Source organism: Cricetulus griseus, chromosome X (genome assembly GCF_003668045.3).
Source record: "Cricetulus griseus strain 17A/GY chromosome X, alternate assembly CriGri-PICRH-1.0, whole genome shotgun sequence".
NCBI classification, from domain to species: domain Eukaryota; kingdom Metazoa; phylum Chordata; class Mammalia; order Rodentia; family Cricetidae; genus Cricetulus; species Cricetulus griseus.
In genome coordinates this window covers 44150846-44175132 of record NC_048604.1, presented here as the reverse complement: position 1 = coordinate 44175132, position 24287 = coordinate 44150846, and the positions used below count along the sequence as shown (strand labels likewise).

At 42.5% G+C, this 24287-nt stretch overlaps 2 protein-coding genes across 3 annotated transcripts; both read right to left on the bottom strand.

Annotated features, from left to right (window-relative positions):
- Positions 1 to 8665: 8665 nt before the first annotated feature.
- Positions 8666 to 9396, bottom strand: Tceal5 (transcription elongation factor A like 5). The gene has a single exon (XM_035450297.1). The coding sequence runs from the start codon at positions 9392 to 9394 to the stop codon at positions 8813 to 8815; it is 582 nt and encodes a 193-aa protein (XP_035306188.1). The 5' UTR covers positions 9395 to 9396; the 3' UTR covers positions 8666 to 8812.
- A 12580-nt stretch (positions 9397 to 21976) lies between these two features.
- LOC100765265 (protein BEX2) lies at positions 21977 to 23572 on the bottom strand. 2 transcript variants are annotated; one of them, XM_035450107.1, is made up of 3 exons: positions 23425 to 23572; positions 22919 to 23011; positions 21977 to 22596 (listed from the first exon to the last, which is right to left on the bottom strand). In XM_035450107.1, exon 3 carries the CDS (start codon positions 22589 to 22591, stop codon positions 22205 to 22207), a length of 387 nt encoding a protein of 128 aa, XP_035305998.1. In that variant the 5' UTR covers positions 22592 to 22596; positions 22919 to 23011; positions 23425 to 23572; the 3' UTR covers positions 21977 to 22204. The 2 variants fall into 2 exon arrangements, with proteins under 2 accessions (XP_035305998.1, XP_027288669.1); XM_027432868.2 differs by having other exon boundaries at positions 22919 to 22994.
- Between the last annotated feature and the right edge of the window lie 715 nt (positions 23573 to 24287).

The following is a 24287-nucleotide window of genomic DNA, read 5'->3' as shown; positions in this document are numbered from 1 at the left end:
CATTAGGAGTCAAGAATCCTTTTATTGTTACTTTCTCCTGCACTAGGTACCATATCTCTTCTCAATTCTAGCTGTCTCTCCCCTCATTCTCTCCCTCAATCTCATCTCTCCTCATTCCCACTGGATCCCCCAGTTCTTGCCTCCCCCACTCCATTCCACCCATAAAACCTATCTTATTTCCCTTTCCAAGGAAGATCCATGCCTCCCCCTAACCTTTCTCAGGCTATGGATTATATCTTGGTTATCATTTTTTGATTAATACCCAGATATAAGCAAGTATACAGGAGGCCTATATTTTATTTATTTATTTATTTATTTATTTATTTATTTATATTTGGGTTTTTTGAGACAGTTTTTCTGTGGCTTTGAAGGCTTTCCTGGAACTAGCTCTTGTAGACCAGACTGGTCTCGAACTCACAGAGATCCACCTGCCTCTGCTTCCCGAGTGCTGGGATTTAAGGTGTGTGCCACCACTGTCTGGTCTGGTGAGGCCTACATTTTAAAGCCCAATTCTTGCCCGGCAAAATTTCTGATCCAAGACTTGTAAGCTAGGGATAGATACAGTGACATACTTGTTTCTAAAATATACTCCTGCTTTAGAGCCTAAGATGGACATTGCTTTCATTCAAGTTTTCTTACCTTATCTCTCCCAGGAATGTGGGGGCCCCAGTATTTCCAGCAGTCTGTACTGGAGCTAAAACCACTTTCGAAAAAGTAGTAGTTGGTCCTGAAAGCTCCCATTTCTCAGTTGTACCCATTCAGAACTTAGCATGTGCAATACAGTTTAACATAGGATGAGAAGTTCTGTCTGTGGCAAAGATGCTGTGACCCTCTGAGAGTGAACTGGGGCAGATGAAATTCATAGCTTTAGCTGAACACTTCTGGGGTATTCTCATCATGTTGAGCTAGGGAGGAGAATGGATGAACAGATTCCAGTGCCATAGACTCTGAGTGTTCCTATTACGTTTTGTTGTTGTTGTGTGATTTTTTGACACTGGGTGTCTCTATGCCTTGACTGTTAAGAATTTTCTATGTAAATCAAGCTCAGCTTGAATTTATAGATATCCATCTGCTTCTGCTTCCTGAGTGCTGGGATTAAAGGCATGCAGCACTGTCTGTCTGGCTGTGGTGGCACACGCCTTTAATCCCAGCATTCGGGAGGCAGAGGCAGGTGAATCTCTGTGAGTTCAAGGCCAGCCTGGTCTACAAAAGCTAGTTCCAGGACAGGCTCCAAAGCCACAGAGAAACCCTGTCTTGAAAAACAAAACAAAATCAAAGGTGTACAACATCATGCCTGATTCTGTTCCTATTGTTAATAGGTATTCCCTTTTTTTCTTTTTCTTTTCTTTTTGAGATTACAATAAAATTATATCTTCTCTCCCTTTACTCTCTCTAAACTCTCCCATATACCCTTCATTTCTCTCTTTCATATTCATGGCCTCTTTCTTCATTGATTCTTTTTAGATGTATATATGTATTTGTATATATATACATATATATATATATATATATATATATATATATATATAGACATTCCTACTCAATAATGTTACTCATACACATGTTTTCAGGGCTGACTGTTTGGTACTGGATAACCAATTGGTGTGCTCTTCCCTGGGGAGGACTGTTTCTCTCACAGCATTTAGGAATTTTTATTTGCATAGGGTTGAGTTGTTTTGGGAAACTCTTAGTCAATCTTGGCCAACAACTCAAAAGAGAGCTTTCCATGCCCGGTGATGGGGTTTTATTAATTTGTCTTTGACTCTGGAATGGAACATTATCAGCCCAGATAAGAACATTTCATTTAAACTATATATGTATATTTATACATAGACTTACATGCATTATGATTGTTTTTAGGTAAATAATTAATAGTTGATTTCTTATGACTTTTTCAGACATCCTTATTGTTATTTTACCTTCCACTTTCCTCCTGTATTTACCTTCCTTTCCTTCCTTAATGAGAGTCCCACTTTTTCCCCTTCCCTTCCTCTTTCTGTATCCCCCACTCCTTTTCTAAAGAGTCTGCATTTCACTGATCCCATCACTTTTACCCAGCTATTCCCATCTCTATTGTTTCCCAAGCCTGCTATCCTAGCAATGACCACCCACTTTTCTTTCCAGGGTTCTGCAGTTACTCCAGGCTATGTGCACACATCAGGTTATTTTGAGGTAGGGGCCTCTGGTGAGAAAGAGCATTCGACGTTCGTCTTTCTGGGTCTGGATTAATTTAGTCAATGTAATATTTTCTAATTGTGTCTGCTTACCTTCAGACTTCAGGATTTCAGTTCTCTCTCTCTCTCTCTCTCTCTCTCTCTCTCTCTCTCTCTCTCTTTTTCTTGTTTTTCGAGACAGGGTCTCTCTGTGTAGCTTTGGAGCCTATCCTGGCACTCGCTCTGGACACCAGGCTGGCCTTGAACTCACAGCGATCCACCTGCCTCTGCCTCCCAAGCGCTGGGATTAAAGGCATACGCCACCACCGCCCGGTTGGATTTCAGTTTTCTTAACAGCTGAATAGTATTCAATAGTGTATATGTACCACATTTCACTATAATTTATTGGTTGGAAGTCATTTACATTGTTTCATTTGTAGAATTGCTTATGTTCAAGTCATCCCTAGGTCCTAACAGACTGCAGGTAAAAGAAACTTGATTCTAGGCGTATACAGTCTTGCAAATCTTATAAGTAGTGTCACTTGGTCAACGCTTTGTTATTGTAATTTTTAAGATTTTCCTGGGTGTGGTGCCACATGCCTTTAGTCCCATCACTGGGGAGGCAGAGGGACTTGGATCTCTTTGAATTCAATGCCAGCCTGATCTACAGAGCTAGTTCTAGGACAGACAAGGATCATATTGAAACTCTGTTACAACAAAGATTTTTCCTCTTAGGAAATAGTACATACAATTTTCCTGAAATCCTAAAGGATTGATTGGGCAATAAACTGAAGTTCAAATTAAAATCTCTTAATTTAGGAAACAAAACAAGTTGAGGGCTATTGAATTAGAGGTAAATAAACCTGGATTTCAACCTAGGCTCCTTCTCTTACCAGTGTGTGACTGTGTACATCATTCATCTTATTTCATTATTGTTTCTGTAGGCCATCTTCATAGTAGTTTTGATCTTATCAATTGTGTTGAAACTCTTGACTCTTAGGCAGCAATAAATGAAAACCAGATCTCGGAATGAACTTCTTTCCCTTCATATGTCCTTTTAATTTTCCCCATCTTTTCATTCTGCCCCGGAGGGACTTTTACCAACTGCTACTACAGTACCATCATAAACTAGATCCCTGAGATACTACAGCAAACAGAGTTTCTCCATCTCCAGTCTTCTACAGATTAAGAAATAAACCCCACATATACAATTTTTTAATTTTAAAAATTTATGTGTATGGGTGTTTTGCCTCTGTGTACATCTGTGTACTGCATGTTTGCCTGGTGTCTACAGAGGCCAGATGAGGGGATTGAATTGTCTGAAACTGGAGTTACAGGTGGTTTGAGTCTCCTTGTGGGTGCTGGGAGTTGAACATGTGGCCCCTGGCTGAGCAATCAGTGATCTTAACTGTTGAGTTATCTATCTCTATAAATCTCTGTCATATTAAGTCATCAGGACTTTGGCATTATTAGCAGCTCTAGTATAAACTTACCTTACACCAACAAATAAACTTCAGAGTTCATTAATAGTCACTGGTGTACTTATTAAATGTGGTAAGAATGTATGTGTATGTGGGTTAGACAATATACAGTAGGAATTATGTAGTTTAATGATTATTCTAAGTGTCCCCCAAAAGCCCATGAGTTAAAGTTCTAGCTGCTATGGTTTGGGGCTGCTGGAAGGTGGGGGAAACTTAAGTGGTAGAGCCTAGCGAGTAGAAGTTAGATCACTGGAAGAGTGCTATTGTAGAGGACTGTGAGACCCCAACTCTTTTCTCACTGCTTTCTATCTACTAAGAATTGATCAACTTCTGTGCCACAAACTTTACTTATAATGAAGTGGGCTGCTATAGGCTCAGCGTCAACAGGGTCAGGTGACCATGGACTGAAACCACTGAAGCTATATGCCCAAATAAACGTTTAAGATTTATTTATTGGGGATGGAGAGATGGCTCAGAGGTTAAGAGCACCAACTGCTCTTCCAGAGGACCTGAGTTCAATTCCCAGCAACCACATGGTGGCTCACAACCATCTGTAATGAGATCTGGTGCCCTCTTCTGGTGTGCAAGCATGTATGCAGATGACTGTATACATAATAAATAAATAAAATCTTTAAAAAAGATTTATTTATTATGTATACAACTTTCTGTCTGCATGTATGCCTGTATACATGTATGCATGTATAACAGCCCTGGATATCCTGGAACTTGTTTTGTAGACCAGACTGGCCTCAAACTCATAGAGATCCACCTGCTTTTTCCTTCCAAGTGCTGGGATTGAAGGCATGAGCCACTACATTCAGATCCTTATTTTTATTTATTTATTCATCTATTTATTTATTTTTATGTGTATGGGAGTTTTGACTGCATGTATGTCTTTGTATCACATATATGCCTGGTGTCTGTAGAGGCTGGAAGAGAGTGTTAGATCCTCTGGAACTGGAGTAACAAACAATTGTGAGCTGTCATGTAAACGCTGGGACTTGAACCCAGGTCCTCTAGAAGATTACCAAGGCCTCTTAACCATTTATCAATATTTCCAGGCCCCTTTTATTTACTTATTTTATTTATGTATATGTGTGTATGTGTATATTCATGCTTGCCTTTATGTGCACCACATGCATGCAGTACCCACAGAGGCCAGAAGAGGGTGCGAGATCTCCTGGAGTTGGAATTACAGGCACTTATGAGCCATGCAGAATGGGGCTAGGAACCAAACCTGTGCAAGAACAGCAAGTGCATTTCTCCAGCTCCTCAACTTTATTTTTTTGAGACAGGTCCTCAGAGACTGTAGTCCACTGATTGTCTAAAGTGAATGTTCAGAAAACTTCAGGAATCTACTCATCTCACTCCTACCACCACTCCACCTGTCCTGTTCTAGAGTTCCAGGTGCACACGATCACACTTGGCATTTATATGAGTACTAGGAATCTGAACTCAGGTCCTCATGATTGTACAACAGGCATTTTTACCAACTGAGCTGTCTACCCAGATCCTTTGCATCTCTCTCTCTCTCTCTCTCTCTCTCTCTCTCTCTCTCTCTCTCTCTCATTTTGTGGGTGCTTTACCTGCATGTATGTAAGTGTGCCAAGTGCACATAGTGCCCCCAGAGACCAGAGAAGTCTGTCAGATCCCCTGGAACTGGAGTTAGAGATGGTTCCCATGGTGTGGGTACTGGGAATTAATCCAAGGTCCTTTGGAGGAATAGCCAGGGTTTTCAACCTCTGAACCATCTTTCAAATCATATCTTTTCCTCCTTTTAAGTTGATTTTCCCAAGACATTCGTCATGGCACTGGAAAACTGATCAAGTCATATGATAAGGCAGAATATACTCTATTATCATATCAGAAGGCCCATAGATAATGGCTATTCTTAGCAAGTTAGGAAACAACAGTTGCAAATTATCTATATGATAAGGGACTACTTCTCAACTAGATGAGGAGTAATTTCAACTCAACAATAAAAGACTATCAATCTAATTTTAAAATCAGCAAAATAGGCAAGGCATAGTGGTGCATGCCTTCAAGCCCAGCACTTGAGAATCAGAAGCAGGGCAATGTCTACAAGTTCAAGGACTGCCTGGCATACATATTGAGTTCAGGACAGCCAAGACTACAAAGAGAGATCTGTATCAAAAACAAACAAACAAACACACAAAACCCAGCAGGATAATTGGACAAACATTTCTCTTCAGAACAAATATAAATGGTCAATAAGAATACAGAAAAAGCTTGATTGTTAGCCATTAGGAAATTTCAAATCAAAATGTTTATGAGCTGATACTTTTTAATCAACTAAGATTGCTAAAATAAATTTGAGTCAGCAAAGATATTGAGAAATTGGAACCCTAATACACTCCTGGTAGGAATGCCTAGTGTCACAGCTGATTTAGAAAACATTTTGGCAGGCCTTCAAAACTTATGCCAGGTTATTATAGACTTTAGAAAATTCATCTCCTAAGAATATACCCAAGAAAACAAAACATTCGCTATGAAACAAAACCTTATCCACAAATATTTAGTGATGATGTATGGTGTAACATTATAACAAGTTAAAAAAGCCAGATACAACAAGGCATGTAGTGTATGATTCTATTTATGTGAATGGATAAATCCCTACAGACAGAAAAAGGATCACTGCTTACCAGATGCTAGGGACAGGGAATAGGCACAGTGTCAATGAGTATAAGGTTTCGTTTTAGGGTGATGAAAATATCTAATTTAGAACTAGATAGTGTGATGTTTCAGAACTTTGCTAGCATATTAAAAAGTACTTAATTGTGCACTTAAGTGGGTAACATTTGTGATCTGTGAGTTACATTTCATCAAATACGAATTCCATTTTTGTCAAATATGTTGGTAGCTACCAGAAGCCAAACATAATCATACTAGGAATATGAAATGGCAACACAGACTGCAGTGTTTATTAATTATAAACTCTTTTGCACCATTGGTGTTTTCATTTTCATATTATCTGTTTTATGAAACACAAAATTGAGGACTGGAGACATGAGTCAGCATATAAAAGGGTCTGTTGGTCTGGTTCAGTCCCCACTTCCCACATGGTAGATGTGATTGTCCCATAAGCTGCCCTCTCTCTCACCTCCACAACTACATCATGCTACACACACACACACACACACACACACACACACACACACACACACACACCCCTCCCACAAATGAATATATTGGGTAATATTCTTTAAAGTGAACCAAATGTGGAAGAAATATAAAATCAGAAGAGATTCTGATGACTTAGGTCTGATGTGGAAGTCAGGATTCTATATATTCTGCATGATAGATAACATTTCCATGCAGATATTCTACCAGTAGCTCTCAACCTTTTCCAAGCAATGTTAAAACCATTTGGAAAGAATTGTACAATAATTTCTCCCCTGACATGTTTCTTTTGAAATGGCAAATTTAAGTTGCATAAGAACAAAGTTACATGAGACAAGTGTGATAGCTAATGCCTGTAATCCCAGCAGGTTGGAGACAGAGGCAGGAGCTCAAGAATCCAAGGCCAGCCTCAGCTACATAGCTAGGTACAGTCCAGCCATGTCTATGTGAGACACTTGCTTCAACAATAGCAACAATAGCGTATTTAAGAGTATACATACAACCAAGAATAGAAGTAGTTGAAAAACTGAGATCTTCTGACATGATGGTTAATGTGTTTATTTTGTAAGTTTCTATTAAGTGTTGTGGGAAGCAAAAAAAAGTAAGGTAAGTTATTGGCTTTATAAAGGCCAAGTCTGAGACATAATAATATAGCTCAATTGGTAGAATGTTTGTCTAGAGTATATGAAGCCCTGAATTTGGTTCTTCAAAAACCTGACTTGGTGGTGCATACCTATAATTCCAGCACTAAGGATATAGAAACAGCAGGATAAAAAAAAAAAACCCCAAAAGGCCATTCCTTGTATACATAGCGAAGTTCAAGGCCAGGCTAGGTTTATATGAGACCCTGTCACAAATTACATAAACAAATGAATAATAAAGATAAATCTAGTGGGTGTAATTTTTAGTTAAAAATTTACAAGGCATTTCCACCTCTTTTTATGATTGACAACCATTAAAGTGAGAAAAGCCTCTTTGTAAACACATCACAATTAAACAAAGTAGATATATTCTACTTAACAGAAAGAAAAGGGGCATTCTTACCTCGAGGACTTCAGCTTACTAACAGCAGCGGGTGTCTCAAGAGGATGCAGGATCCATGAGGGAAAAGGCACAATGGCCAGCAGATGTGATATTTGCCCAAGGGAAGGTATTACCCACATCTCAGCTTTCTGCATCTTTCTGAGCATAGCTGAGGCTTCCTTCAGTCATCCCCCAAGTGTCTGATCTGGTGCTGCTTGTGCACAGGAGCAGCACACATTGCCAAATTTGATTTATTCCATAGTTTTGCAATGTAAACCTCATCCCCATTTCACATGACAAGGAAGCAGTATCATTGGCAGGGACTACAAAAATTCCTCCAACTTGAAGTCCCAAGGGCAGGGTAGTTTTACCTGTGACTCTGTATTCTGACAAGAACTTTAAGCATCTCCTTTGCTTTTATGACCTTAGTAGTTATTTTGAAAACCTCTGTAGTGCTGGCTGGCCTGAGTTGGCTGTCCATAAAGACTAGGAAGGCCTCTAAGTCACAGATCTACCTACCTCTTCCTCTAGAGCCCTGGGTCTAAAGGAGTGTGCCACTGCACCCAGAGCTTTATTTTATCTTTTAATTTTTTATAATAAAATTATCCTCTGTTCTTAATAGGGAGGAGATTATATGAGAAAAAGTGATCTCAATCAAGTCCCACCACACAGAGACAGCCATTATTTCTCTCAGGTCTATGTAGTTGTACAGTTTTCCTTATGTGTAAATATTTTATGTGATGATTTTTGTTTTCAAAAATGGACCAAAACTGTATTTATGGTTATGCAAACTGTTATCTTTATTATTTTCCAGTATACCATGAACATCTCTTCCATGCACATGGGTGAAAGTCCTTTACTAAAAGACATAGTGCTGTCTGCTGGTAACAAGAGTGACACCTAAAGGAAAATATCAGCACAAGGTTAAAGCACAGAGCCTGGCAGATGTCTGCCAGGGAAAGCAGGGCTGGGAATATTTCCCATCAAAGAAATCAGAAGGAAAGGCCAAAAGCATTAAACGAAAGGAGCATCTTCCAAGTCCTTCTGGCCTCTGCCTCCGCCCCTCACTCCCCTGACTCCCCGTTGGCCCCTGGGGACTAGCGCATCCTGTGCATCTCTTGGCATCCAGTGAAAACCTCCCATTTTCTGTCTCTTCCTCAGCTCTTCCTGAGCCCTTGTCATATCTGCACACTCTCTCATCATCTCCTCACTGCTTACATGCCTGTCCTGTAAGTCCTCCTGGGAGTTCTTGGGAGAATCGTCTGTCCCCCTGTCTGTTTTTCGTTTGGCTTTCCGGGGCACATAATCTTCAGCAGGGCGCTTTTCTGCTGCGCGCGCCTCGCTGGCTGGCTTTGCCTGGGGATCATGCTTGCCCTCCCCTTCAGACTTGCCCTGATTTTCTGGCTTCCCCTCAACTTTCTGTTGTCCCTGCTCACCTGGCCCTCCCCCCTCCTCTAGCTTCCCCTGGCGTGCTGGCTTCCTCTCTGCATCTGACTTGTCTTCATCTGCCTTTCCTCCCTCTTCTGTACTTCCTTCGTCTTCTGCCTTTCCTTTGTTTTCGGGCTTTCCTTCATTTTCTTTGTAGAACTTTTCCATGTTGCGATTTTCCTTTGCTGCTTGTCCTAGAAGACAAAGAAAAGAACACTAAGGACCTACAGACCTGCAAGGTTTTAAAAGCTGCTTTCCTTGATTCATAGATCTGCTAACCCAAAATCCTAATCCATCTCTCAGGTGGACTCTTACACTTCCATTCCTTTTCCTTTCTCCATGCACTTGATACATATTCACGTGAACCAACTTGGCAGGAAATCCCAAGGGTGTTTCTCCCTACTGTTAAAGCAACGCCCCAAGAAAGAAATGTGGAGAATAATGGTTTCTAAACTTTGTTCTGGCTCTGCCCATAGAGGCACTGTGTAGTTTCAACTTACAAAGAACTACAGGCACCCTGCAGGACATTTTCATTTTTTTCCCCTCATCCTTACACTTATAAAAAGGTGTTCTGGTATTCTCGGAGATCATGGCAAATACCATTCTTTCTCCGTACTTTCATGGCCTCCTCTTTAGCCTCACCAGGTACAAAAGGATCACATTCTCTTAGGGTCTTGCAATGTGCCTTGAAATTGCTATAAGGGAAGTTGGAGGAGGGGGCAAGCAGTGGCTTCCCCTGCTTTCGCTCTACTTGCAGAGGTGGTGGGACGCATTCTTTCTCCCACTAACCTGTACTGATACTGCACGGCTTTCCTTTTTCTTGGCTGGATCGATGCCCACAACCACGGACCTGAAGACCTGTGGGGAGATCGGCATCAGGTGGTGAATGAAGGATTAGAAATCTGAATGACTGGCAAGCAGGACATAGAATCTTTTGGCAAAACATTGCCAATTCCTCCCTCCTACCCCGTCACCCATTTTGCGGTGTTCTCTGAGTTTCTCCCACATTTCTCCCTCAGCACTTTCCCCTTTTCTAGCCCTGAGCTGTGAGAATTACAAAGAAAATCTTTCCAAACCCTGTTTCTGTGTCTGAATTCCCTTCCCAAATCTACTCTCACTTCACTGAACTGAGCAGAGCTCAGGCTGTGAAAGGCAGAAGGTGGGTATTGCTTCTCTCAGGTCCCTCTGTATCAGCCCCCATCCCCACCCCAGGGTGCCTTGATAATGCATAGCTGGGTATTTTTCTGCAAATGGAGATAGTAGAAGGAGGAGGGCAGATGGAACAGCAGCGGTTCCCATACCCCTTCCTCTCCTCATACACAGGAAAACACAGCTTTTCACAACGAAAGGAACAAAGTATTTCTGAACTCGAACATTTTGGGTCCGTAAAACCTCCTTTGAAACCTTCCTATTAAGAAGTCGCCCCCTACCTGGGAGCTGAGAGCCGTTGTACTACACCTCTGTTGCTCTCCTATGTAGCAACCCCCACCCTTGGTCCCCTCGGCCTTCCATTTTGGGCTCCAAAATGGTTGGGGGGTGGAGAAGAGAAAGGGAGAACTCAAGCCTAGGCCTGGGGCAGTCCACCTTCCTCAGCTTGGAGTCAGGGCCTGTGCCCCTCTCCTGCTACCTAAAAGGGATTAGGCCATCACCACCCCAACTCCCCCGCTGTCCCCTCCCCCCTCCGCACTCCTTCTCTGCAAAGCGTATGTAACTCAATCACTATTCCGATTCGTGTTCTATACCCCTGATCTCCCTTCAATGACCCCTGTCCCCGTTCCCATCCATTTCCTGCACCAAGTCGGTGAGCATCTGGAAAAGGGTAGGGTGTCTGGTTTTGAATCAGTTCTGGTATTAGCCTCCTGTCATTCCTACCCAGCGGTTTGCAGGCAGTGAAGGATTTGTAGCTATTCCAGGGAAATGACTCCCTCTCATATTTCCTTCTGCCATTAGCCCACATTTCTCCAAGGATACAGGAGCTGCTACCCCCAACACTCACGCAATCTTCTGCGCCAAAATGAATGGGGGTGGAAAGGGGGAGGTATCTGAAAAGCAGACAGAATCCTCGCTCGGTAGCCTCTGTCCACCACTACCCCTCCCTCAGAAATCCCTGGCTTGTACCAACCTGCAGGGCTATAGGGCAGTTGCCCGCCCCCCTTCTGCAGCTCAGTTTCAAGTCTGCCTTCCTCCACAGAGATAAGGAGCTGGTAGCTGCTGGTACCTGGAAGAGAGGGACTTCTGCATACGTCTGCTCCTGATCACGTGACAAAAACGTCACCAGTGGGCTCCGGTCCCTAGTTCTCCTCCCAAGCACCAGAAAGTGCGTCAGGAGCCAGCCTACTTTTTCCCTCACTACCACCACCACCTTCTGTCCCTTCCCCCACAGCATGAGGCCTTGTCATTCATTTTGTTACTTGCAAATCCCAGAGGTCAAATATAGTTCGTGCAGTGGTATGTGTTTAGTCCTGTGTGGTTATTAGAGGAAGGCTGCATCTTTTCCTAACACAGCCTCTTAAGATCTCAGATGATTTGGGGGGGGGACGCTGTTTTTAAATCCCAAATCATGTACTCCTTCAATCCACTTCCTTTCCCAGCCACTGATGTTCGCTCTGCACGTGGTCTATTTTACACTTGCACATAAAGGGTACCAGGTGGGTCATTTGAAAGGGAAACAAGTTGTTAAAAAGAGATTTTCTTTTAAATAGTTTTTTTTTGTTTTTTTGTTTTTGTTTTTTGTTTTTTGTTTTCTTTCGAGACAGGGTTTCTCTGTGTAGCTTTGGAGCCTATCCTGGCACTCGCTCTGGAGACCAGGCTGGCCTCGAACTCACAGAGATCCGCCTGCCTCTGCCTCCCCAGTGCTAGGATTAAAGGTGGGCGCTACCAACGCCTGACTAAATTGTTCTTTTACATTCCATTTACTCTGCTGAACACGAGCTATTCTTATAGGCACAAAACTATTTTATTTAAAATAAAGTATTTAAGATAGAGAAGGAAATATGTCTCCAACATTTCTACTCAGAAGATCTGTCCAGTTTGTAATTGGCTACATGCAAACTACCTTTAACTTCTTTTCATGAGTCGTTGGTGCTGACATGTATTTTTTTTTCAAAATACATATTTACCCAATGTTTCCAAACAATTCGTAAACGATACATGAACTCTAATGATTAACACAATACCAGTTTTGAAAATTGGACCTTGGATATTTCACTCAGTTTGGGGAAAGGAAAGAGCTATGAAGCCAGGTAGTCCAGGTTTTTGGGCTTGAGAGAGTTTGTGTCATCCGTCCCTTGTGAAGAGAAAAGGAAGGTATCACTTCCATCTCTCTGCCTGTGTTTTTGAGCCTCTCCTTTTTTGTTTTCTTCCTCCAGGCACTTGTGTTGGTAACTTCAAAAAACTACATAGTAGGTGACATAGTTGCTAATTTAACAAATGTGCTTGATCCGTTCCTTCCAAATTCCCACCGGGATAGGTTAGCCCCAGCAGAGAGGAGAGTAAGAACAGATCCCCTCTATCCTTCTGCAGCTTGGGGTTACCATGAAGCCTGGAAAAGTAATTGCTGCAGGGAGAGCCCTTAGATGTGTTTTCTTCCTGTGGTTATTAACAATGCTTGGGTAGAAGCTTCCCTCAACACTGCCTGCTCCCTTCCATTTTACTTGGAAGGTATAGCTTGCAAAGTCTCTCAACTCTGCTATGTTCACCTTGGAGGTACCTGAAAATTGCCTCACCATCCTGCAGGGTTTTTTTTTTTTTAAAGATTTTATTTATTTATTTATTTATTTATTTATTATGTATACAACATTCTGCTTCCATGTATATCTGTACACCAGAAGAGGGCACCAGATCTCATTACAGATGGATATGAGCCACCATGTGGTTGCTGGGAATTGAACTCAGAACCTCTGGAAGAGCAGTTGGTACTCTAAACCTCTGAGCCATCTCTCCAGCCCCTGCAGGGTTTTTGACTGCAATCCATACTCATATCTTGGTACTTTCTGTTTTTAAAAAATTATGTATTTATTATGTATATAGTGTTCTGTCTGCATGTATCCCTGTAGGTCAGAAGAGGACACCAGATCTCTTAACGGATGGTTGTGAGCCATCATGTGGTTGCTGGGAATTGAACTCAGGACCTCTGGAAGAGCAGCTAGTGCTCTTAACCTCTGAGCCATCTCTCCAGCCCCCTTGGTACTTTCTGACTTGGTATCTGACATCCTGACCATACTGGTTGATCTAAGCCACATGTTCCAAACTGACCACCCAAGATAGTATATAAGGTGCACTATGTGTAGACTTAGTGGATCATATACACTTTTGTAGGAAGACCTATGCCATAGGATTCTAAAATAATGCAGTTATGTAACCAGGTTGACATAATGAGGAAGCAGGAAATAAGAGCTTGAGAAAAGAGAAGACACTATGCATGAATGCAATAGGGGGCAGGAGAAACAGAACACTCACTTATTCCTTGAGTTCAGGCATTTTCAAACTATGAACCTCTTAAATTATGTTCAAAATTATATATGTGGACCTAAGATACAAAAATTTGATTTGATGTATACATTTGATGAGAATAGACTTGTTAGCTTTTATTAAATGTTCAAAGGCCTAGGGTAAAGGGATGACTTCAAGGGTAAAAACACCTGTTGCACTAGCTTGATAACCCAAGTTTGACTTCAGTTCAATTCTAGAACCCATGGTAAAAAGCTAGATGTGGTGTAACCGAGCACTCTTAAGATGAGATGAGAGTCAGAGACAGGAGAATTTCCTAGAAGCCTGTGGGACAACTAGCCTTGAGCACACTACAGGGCAGATACAGCAAAAGAGGACCTGCCACAGCAAAGTGGAAAAGAACTGACTGCTGAAAGTTGCCCTCTGACCTCTGTCACAACACAAGCCCATACAAATTCATCCCTGTCTCTCCTTTCTTTCTATTTCTCTCTCTCTCATAACAAATCAAGGCTGGGCGTTGGTGGCGCACGCCTTTAATCCCAGCATTCAGGAGGCAAAGGCAGGTGGATCACTGTGAGTTCGAGACCAGCCTGGTCTACAAGAGCTAGTTCCAGGACAGCCTCCAAACCCTGTCTCGAAAAAAAAAACATAAGAAATCAAATAAAAATAAAACTTTAAATGTTCAAAGGTGTATATAATGCATAAAAGGTGAAAGCCACTGGTCTAGAAAACATCTAAGTATATATATTATACTCAAAATCAGTTATCTCTATTGTCCTTTGTAAGGAAAATTCATATAATATGAAATTAACCATTATAAAATGTGTAATTCAGTAGCACATAGTACATTCAAGAAATTGTGCAATCTTCACTTCTACTGATATGAAATACTTTCATTAAGCCCTAAACAGCCCCTGTATCTTCTAGGCACCATTCACAGCTCTCTCTTCTTAGTCTCTGATAACAATTAAAATCTGCTTTCTGTCTCTATGGTTTAATGTAGTTTTGTATTTCATATAAAATAAACTATTAAACACATAAACATTTGGTCTGAATTATGTTGCTTTGCATAATGTTTTAAAGTTGATCCACATTTTAACATACATGATATTTCATTCCTTTTTATAGGAAATGGGAGCAGCTTTAATGTCTTTCAACCAACAAATGGATAATGAAAATTGGGTACATATTCATGGAATATTCTTCAACTCTAAAGAAAAAAATGAAGTCTTTAAATATAAAGATATATAGCTACAACTAGAAAGTATTATATTGAGTGAGGAAATGCAGATCCACAAAGAGAAATACCACATGTTCTCTTATTTGCAGATCCTAGCTCTGAATCTACAGATCTGAATATATAACCTGGATTAACCAAAGAAGTCAGGAAAGTAGACAGAATCCATTACAGACATCTCCGCCTGGTAAAAATGCAGACAACTTAGAACTACCCAGCCCCAATCTATACTTCTACAACCCAGCCTTCAGGGAACTTTGAAAAGGAGTGGAAGGATGATACGAGCCAGAGAGGATCAGAATGTCTGCTGAGAGCTACTATTCTATATATATATATATGACAAGGAAGCTGAACCCATGAAATGTCAACACTATGGCTGCTTAAACAAGACCTGAAAATGACAGCACCATTGGCATGCTAATGTGAATGGGAGAAATCACCAAAAACCCCCACTCCTAGATGAAGAGCTATAGTCAATTAATAGCTCCTGTAGTGGTTTGAATAAGAACACCCCCATAGGCTCATATATTTAAATGCTTAGTTATCAGGGAGTGGGAGTATTTGAAAGGATTAGAAGGATTAGGAGGTGTAGGCTGCTTGGAGTTACAGATCAGTATGTAGAACACTCAACTACTTCTCCAGCATCTTGACTGCCATGCCTGCTGCCATGATGATAATGGACTAAAACTCTGAAATTATAAGCAAACCCCCAATTAAATACTTTCTTTTAAAAGTTTCCCAGCTCAACCTCCCCGACCCATCATGTCCTCCTCACCCCACCTCTTCTCCCCTTCTCATTCTCCTAGCTCCCTCTCCCCTCCCTCACACTCTCAATTTGCTTAGGAGAGCAACATAAGAGATACTATAATAGAGGGAGACATTATAGGTTTAAAGAGAAATCAGGCACTAGGGAAATGTCTGGAGAGCTACAAAGATGACACCAACTAACAATCTAAGCAACAGAGGAGAGGCTACCTTAAATGCCCTCTCCTGATAATGAGATTGATGATTGACTTGTATGCCATCCTATAGCCTTCACCCAGCAGCTGGTGGAAGTAGAAGCAGACACACACAGCTAAACACTGAACTGAAATACAGTTGCAGAGAGGGAGGAGTGATGAGCAAAGGGGTCAAGACCAGGCTGGTGAAACCCACAGAAACAGCTGACCTGAACAAGGGGGAGCTCTTGGTCCCCAGACTGATCACTGGGAAACCAGCATGGTACTGATCCAGACCCCATGAATGTGGGTGTCAGTGAGGAGACCTTGGAAATCTATGGGGCCCCTTGTAGTGGATCACTACTTATCTCTAGCATAGGAATGGACTTGGGGAGCCCGTTTCACATAGAGGGATACTCCCTGAGCCTAGACACACAGGGGAGGGCCTAGGCCCTATCCCAAAGGATGACAGAATCTGAAGACCCTCTATGGAAGGCCTCACTCTCTCTGGGGAGCAGAAAGTGTATGGGATAGCTAGGGTGTTAGTTTGGGGAGAAGGGGAGGGGGGAGGGAGAGGGACCTGGGAATGACATGTAAAATAATTTTCTTTCTAATTAAAATTAAAAAAATGATTGTCCCATGGCAAAAATAAAAAATAAAAAAATAAAAGAGTTTCCTTGGTCATGGTGTCTCTAGACAGAAACAGAACAGTGACTCAGACAGCTACTAAGAGTGAGAGAATCAGTTCTCCAGGGACAGTCCCATAATGGATTATTCAATCTCAAGCAGTCAGATATAAACACATATACATATTAGTGACATTAAAGGCACTCAGAAGATTGTATTCATAAGTGTGTGTGTGTGTGTGTGTGTGTGTGTGTGTGTGTGTGTGTAATTAAGTAAGTAAAAATAATGAAAGAGAAAGAGTCCATGAATTTGAGAGGTTGTCATAGTGGAGGGACACAGGAGAAGTAGGAAGGTGGAGGGAATGGAGAATGATATAAATATTGTACTTACATATGAAATTCTCAATAGATAATAGCATTTGAAAATGATAAACCTTTTTGAAATATTTTGCAGTTTTGGATTGATCACAGAGCCTCCAAATGCTATGCAAATGTCTATCCATGAACGTTTTAAATGGCCTAATTTCTTTTTTTTAAACTTTGGGCCATGAGTTACTTAGACATATGTTAATTGTTCCTACTTTAAGATTTTAGCATTTTCCAGGGATTTATTGTGATTTCTCATTTAATTTCATTGTGCTCTGAGAACACAGTATCAAGTATCATTTGAATCCTATTAAAATTATTAAGACTTATTGTATGACTGTAAATATGGACTACATTGGTAAGTATGCCATGAACATATAAATCAGGTATTTCTACTGTTGGTGGTGGCAAGTTCCACAATCACCAAATAGATTTAAGTGGTTCACATTCTTGAAGTCTTCTGTTTACTTATTCTGTTAATATTTTAGAGGCAATGTTTAATTTCTGACTTTTGTTGGTGATTTGCTTCTTTTTCATTGAACTAAGAATTTTGGCTTCATGTGCCTTGAAACACTATAATATGTCTAAATTTACCACTTAAAATGATGTAATGACTTAATTCCTCTCTGGTATTCTGTTCTACAATTTACTGTGCCTAATGTTCAGTGACCAGAACTTACCATTTCATGAATTTTGTTCAGGCTTTAAATTTCAGTTAGGGATGCTAGTTAGTTTGTGTTACTCCATTTTCATTGGTGTTACTTCATTTCCATCTTAATGTTTAAAAGATAGTTAATGATGAAAGCTTTATTTCTCTTGCCCCCAGAGTATATTTTTATGTGTTTACTTTCTGCTGTAAACTAGAAAGTTTAGGCCATGTGGATGACCAGGGTGTGGTCAGACACCCGAATCTATGTTGGTGCCCGAGGTCTACACTGCTGCCAGGGCAATGCTAATCTGGATGGCCTGTGCTACCACCTGGGGCCATGATGACATCTGATGAGGCTATGTCTGGGTCCATAACCCTACTGCAGCCAGGGTCTGGGTTGATATTTGTGGCTTTTGCTGCCACTGAAGACTGTGAAAATACCTGGGGCCTGGCCATCACCTGAGGCCAGATGGGGATGTGAGAGGGTCATGGTGAAGCCAGGGTCATACAGATCTGAGTGACTTGTGCTGCCACAAAGTGCCATGGTGGCATTTGAACCCTGATTGTAGTTGGAGGCCATGTCTGGGTCTGTAACCCTACAGCAGTAAGGGTCTGTGTCAATGTCTGTGACTTCTGACGCCATCAAAGGCCATGTTGATGCCAGGGGTCTTGACTGCCATCCAGAGTCATGTTGGTGTCTGAAGGCCATACTGCCACTGGAGCCATGCCAATCTGAGTGGCCTATGCTGCCATCTGGGCCCACAGTGACATCAGAGCTCAGGCGGCTGCTAAGGACTATGTTCATGTCCATGGTCCTACCAGGGTCTGGGCTGCATCCTGTGGTCATGTTACCATCCAAGGGCCGTGCTGCTGCCAGGGTCCATGCTGATCTGTATGGCCAGTGTTGCCACCTGGGCCCAGGGTGTTGTCCAGGCCAGGGCTGCTGCCAAGGGTCATATCTGAGTCCATGGCTTCTCATACCAATGATGGCCATGCAAACACCAGTGGGCTGACCTGCTACCTGTGACCATGTTGATATCCAAAGGCCATTCTGTCATCAGGGCCATATTGATTTGTGTGGCCTGTGCTGCCACTGGGGCCTTGACAACATCCAGGCCCAAACTGCTACGGAGGACTATGCCCTGGGCCCACGGTCCTGCTGCAGCTGGGGTCTGTGATGATGTCCATTGTTGATGTTGCCAGAGGGAATCGCAGGGACCATGAACATTGAAATCCAAGTTCTGTGCTGTGCCAGACCTGCCCCTCTCTGACCCTGAGATAGCTGGTCCTGCACCTCACTGGTCACTGCAGAAAGAGAGCTGGTCCTGATTCCCGTGGGAGAGCTGCCCCACCCCTCACCATGGGTGTGGTAGAGCTAGCCCTGATGACTTGGGCCTAGGAGAGCTGATTCTGATGGGGGTGGTCCCAGTGGCTCGGACCGACCAGCTCAGGTACCACCAAAACTCACCTCCTGGGCCTTGGGTTGGCCCACCCTAACATCTACCTCATCCCTGCAGGAGTGTGTGAAGGGACTGGCTCTACCAAAGGATAACCACGGGATCTCCATAAGTCAGGGCAACAACAGGATATCCAAGAGGAGTTTTGGTGAGGGTCCAGTGATAATGGTTTGAACCAGGCCAAAGACTCATTGTAACGAACATTTATGAAGGGAGCTGATTGGACAAATGGGTATACTGTGTGACACATCACAGCTACCAATGTCACTTGGATGAATGAAGAGGTGTGGGAAGATGGAGGATCGAGGTATTTTTTTGTTTGTTTTGTTTTGAATTGGTATTTTGGGGGAGGTTCTTTTGGAAGGACACTGAAGTAGTGAGGGGAAGAAATGGATGGGCTGGGAAGTGAGTGGGATTGGAGTGCATAATGTGAAATTCTCAAAGAATCAATAAAAATTATGTTAGAAAGAAAAATATATATAATGAGTGATTGTATTACTTTGGTTCTGTTAGATTTTTAGAAATATGCAAGCATCTAAACTGTATACTGATAATTTTGAGTACCACTAAATTGCTATTTTTTCATATATTTCATTAGCATTTACTGGATACCTATGATAGGCTAAGCCTCAATGATCCAATTCACTCATACATACATAAAGCCTCCTTTTGCCATTAAAAATGCTTTCAGCCAAATATGGCTGCTCATGCCTGTAATCCTAGAACTCAGACAGCTGAAATAGGAGGATCATTGTGAGTTCCTCTCAAGTCTGGGCTACATTAGTGGTTTCTAGGCTAAGCTGCACTGCAGAGTGTGACCCTGTCTTAAAAGCCAAAACATCCAAAATATTTTCAAACTATACCAAATTAAAAGCTTTTGGCTGCATTATAGAAACACATCTCAGAAATTAAGGAGTGATTCAGTTAAAATATATTATATGACAAAATGATTTGATATGTTACTGGAGCAGGGTCAAGTCTTTTTTGAACATTCTTTTTCTCTGTGAACACCCCTAATCTTACTGCATGTACCTTGCCAGAATTTTATTGCCTAACTTTTTTTTTGTAAAGAATGTAGAAAAAGAACCTCATTATATTAGGTACAGAAATGACAGTTAGGAAAATGCATCCAAACAGATAGATACTTTGTATTAATTGCTGTCTTCACGAATTTGCCTTATATTTCAAGTGCCTATGACAGGCTAGGGAACTTTGGAATTAAGCATACAGTTTATACTGGCAGTTGTTACTTTTCATGATGGATAGTTTTACTTGTTAACTTCCCCTCATTTCCCCAAGTACAACTATTATGTTATAGTCTAAGGTAGACTGTGACAACAATTGTATATCATGACCCGGTAACAGTCTTTCATGAGCTTCACTATTTTATAACTACCCAATATTGCCACTGTAATAGAAAAACAGCCATAAACAATGTATGAATGAACTAGCATTTGGTGCTCCAATAAAATTTTATAAGCACCAAATTAAAATTCTATATTTTTTGTGTTACAAAGTATTTTTTTCAACCATCCTTACAGTTTCCCAAATAAACAGTGTGCCAGATTTGGTTATGAGTTATGTACTAACCTGTTCCAGAATCCTACATTTTAAGTTTATTTTTGCAAAACACTGGCATGCCTGGTATGTGCAAGACTGTGGATTTACCACTCAGCACCACAAAATAAAATCAATTTTCTTTTTTTCTTTTTTTCTTTTTTTGGTTTTTCGAGACAGGGTTTCTCTGTATAGCTTTGGTGCCTATCCTGGCACTCGCTCTGGAGACCAGGCTTGGCCTCGAACTCACAGGATCCGCCTGCCTCTGCCTCCCGAGTACTGGGATTAAAGGTGTGAGCCACCAACGCCTGGCTAATTTTCATAAATAAAATGTACTTTTTCCATGTAATTAAAACTCTGATACACTGACATGATCTTCTGATATTCAACTTAGCATAAAACAAAAATTCTGTACATTCCTAAGGTTAATGTGAGCTATTGTGAGCAGCTGTCTCAGATTCAGTGAGCTGTTGCCTCATACATCTTTTGTAAGCTGCTCAACTAAAAAGATAATTGCCCCCAGAAAAATGATCTTTATCAAAAAGATAAACAGAAAGGAATATAGCTATGCATGTAGAGCAGGATCCAGTACCATGGGTATTCCAGAGAAATCAGTGCGAATCTCTCACTTTGGGGAATTTGTGAGTATCTGTAGGGATCTGGTATAGGAACATAGTACATAAATGCTAAGGGAAAGTATGGTAATAGGGCACAGTAAAGAAGTATGCTCCCATCCTTTGTCTCACAGGACCTTTGAATAGAGACCCCATCTTACAAACATTCCAGGGTTTAGTTATGCACATGCCAAGAGAATGAAAACTCTGAAAAAGCTTGGAAACTTATCACCTCATCTAGTTCATACAACAGCCCTGAGGTGATTATTTTCACTTTACTGATAAGCACAAGGAAGATACTAAACAGACTTATAAATTTCCCAGTAACAGATGCCAGATGGTAAACTAAATCTGAGGTTATATCACAACTCTAGAAAATTCTCACATTTTTCTAAGGTTATTAAAAACCTAATATTTTAAATTTTTTCCTTTTTTAATTTTTGACTTCATTTTACATTCTAACCACAGTTCTCTCTCCCACCCCAATTTTTAATTTTTTAAAGATTTATTTTATGTATGAGTGTTTTGGCTGTATGTATGTCATCGCCACATGTGTCCCTGGTGCCCAGAAGTCATCAGATTCCCTGGAACTGGAGTTACATATGGTTGTGAGCTTCCCTGTGAGTGCTGGGAATTAGAGTTGGGTCCTCTGGAAGAATAGCCAGTGCTCTTAAGAGCTAATCAATCTCAAGCCACCAAATTTCTCATTAAATAATATGTGTTCAATTTTGAAAAATAAAGAAATATAATGAAAATTGTTTTCAGTTCTTTCACTGATTAACATTACTTACTCCATTTTTTTGTGACTGTTCGCACTCATATAAAGAAAAAATAAGTAAATGTACAGAGAATGCCTTTTCAATCTGCTTTATTTGCTTCACAATATATAATGGGCATCTTTCCATGCAACTGATAAACTCTGCTAACAAGAATTACAGACTGAGTCAAAGCACAAATTCTAATTAGAAGCTGGCAACAGGAAGAGATCCACATAAAAGAATTAACCTCAAAATTTTACAACAGTACATCACAAACATGTAAGTCTTGAAAGCAGGGGTCCCCATATTAAGATAAAACTTGAGTGTTCAGGGCATAAGGCAAAACTCATCATGGTGGTCATGGTGAGGGGGGTCAGTGCTAACTGCCCGCAGAGTATGGCTCTGCTGCCTCTCCCTCAGCTTCTCCATGAGGTGTCTCACATCCTCCCCAAGCCTCTCCATGTTCTCATCTCTCATCCTTGCCTGGGGCTCTGCAACCCTATACATCAGGTCCCATCTATAGTGCACGATGGGCTGCCTAACGCGGAGCCGCCTGCGACTTCCCTTAGGCACACGGAAGCGCCCTGCTTCAAAAGGCAGGGTCACCGGCAGCTCCCTTTTGTTAGCATCTTGCGGCTTTTCTTCCTTTTCCTCCTTTTCCTGATGGTCATTTTCCATGTCGAGATTTTTCACGTCTTGATCTTTGGACTCCATTGTTCCTAAAAGCAAGAAAAGGAAAACATCTTAGTGGACTAATTAGCAAGGAGGACTGAGTGCCTACTATGCACCTTTCAAAATTCATTTCCTGATCCAAGAGGCCCGCATGGTCACTAGAGGGCCCAATTCCAGCCCATCTCTCCCCAAAGCCCACCGTTTTTCCTGCAGATCCATCTCCAGGGCATCTACGTCATTAAAATGGAAGAAAAGGATGGGAGAGAAGGATGGCATAGAAGGGGCCAGTTGGGCTCTGCGATGTCAGACCCAGGTTTGCACATGTTCCCTTTCCCCTTCTCGTGCCTCCAGCCCTGTCTCAGTACCCACCTGGGCCTACGCTTGCCTTCTCCTTCTCCAGGATATGCTCACCACCAGGTGTGCTGCGAAGCTGGCCTCCTGGGACCTGCAAACAAACCGGGCCTGAGCGGGGGTGGGTGGGTGGGATGGTTAAAAGGAGAGGGAGGAAGGGAGGGAGCGAAGGAGAGGGAGAACCCGCGGCGCCCCCGCCCAGGCTCTTGCCGCCGCCACAGCCGCCCCCGCCCCCGCCCTGCCGCCCCCCCTCCCCGGGAACCGAAATGCAGGGGAGCGGGGGGGGCGGCGGCGAAGATGGGGGTCTGTGGGAAGCTGTCGGGGGCGCACGATCCCTCTCCCTGAGGGTCTCCCCTGGGCCCACCCCTGTCCGGCTGGCCTGGCCGCTGCGCACACAGGGTCGGCCACCTGCTGCCTCGGCCTGCGCTGCGACAACGGGGATGGGCCGCCGCACGCCCCCCCACGCCCCCCCAACGACGACGACGACGACGGGCTCCACAGGCCCCGGCCGCCGCCTCTCTCACCTGCTCCGCTTCTGCTTTCCGCGCTGCCCGGGCCGAGCACTCTGCGCCACCAGGAGCTGCGCCACCAGAACAGGTGCTTCAGCTGGGGATGGCGGGCTGGAGGGAGTGAGCAAGGGCAGGTCCAGAGACCCGGAGAGGGGTGTGAGCCTGCGTGGGCTAATCACGTGAGACCTGCATCACAAACCAAAGCTCCGCCCCCGGCCCCAGCCTCTCCTCCTGCCCTGAGTGTCTTTTCAGGCAAAGTCCAGGCCCCTTCCTCATCTCCAGGTCACTTGGACATCTCCAGCCTGGACCCTGTCACTCTGAGCTGCAGGCATTCCTTTGTCTGAAGGAGGAGAGCAGTGTGTTCTCAATGGGCTGTTGTTAGCCATCCCCAGTTCTCTGAGGGATTGATTTCCCCACTCCTCTGTTTTCAGGATGCCCCTCCTACCTCCAGCTGTCCCCTCAGCTACCAAAGTTGTCCATTTTCCTTCGCTATAAATCCATTTTCCCTTCAGTATAAAGGCTGTGAAGAAGTTAGTTAAGAAAGAAGCTTATGTAGATTTTTTTCCCTTTCCTTTTTTTTTTTTTTTTTTTTTTTTTTTTTTGAAATAGGGTTTCTCTGTGTAGCCCCTGGCTGTCCTGGAACTCACTCTGTAGACCTTGCTGTTTTTGAACTCAGAGATCCGTCTGCCTCTGCCTCTTGAGTGCTGGGATTAAAGGTGTGTGCCACCACCGCCTGGCTAATTTTTTTAAATTGTTAATGCGTTTCTGTACTGTTTTTGGTGATAAATGAAATATATGTATTTTATATATAATGATAGCATTGGGGAAGAGGAAGCCATCAATTTGAGAGAGGAGGAAGCATGAAAGGAATTGGAGAG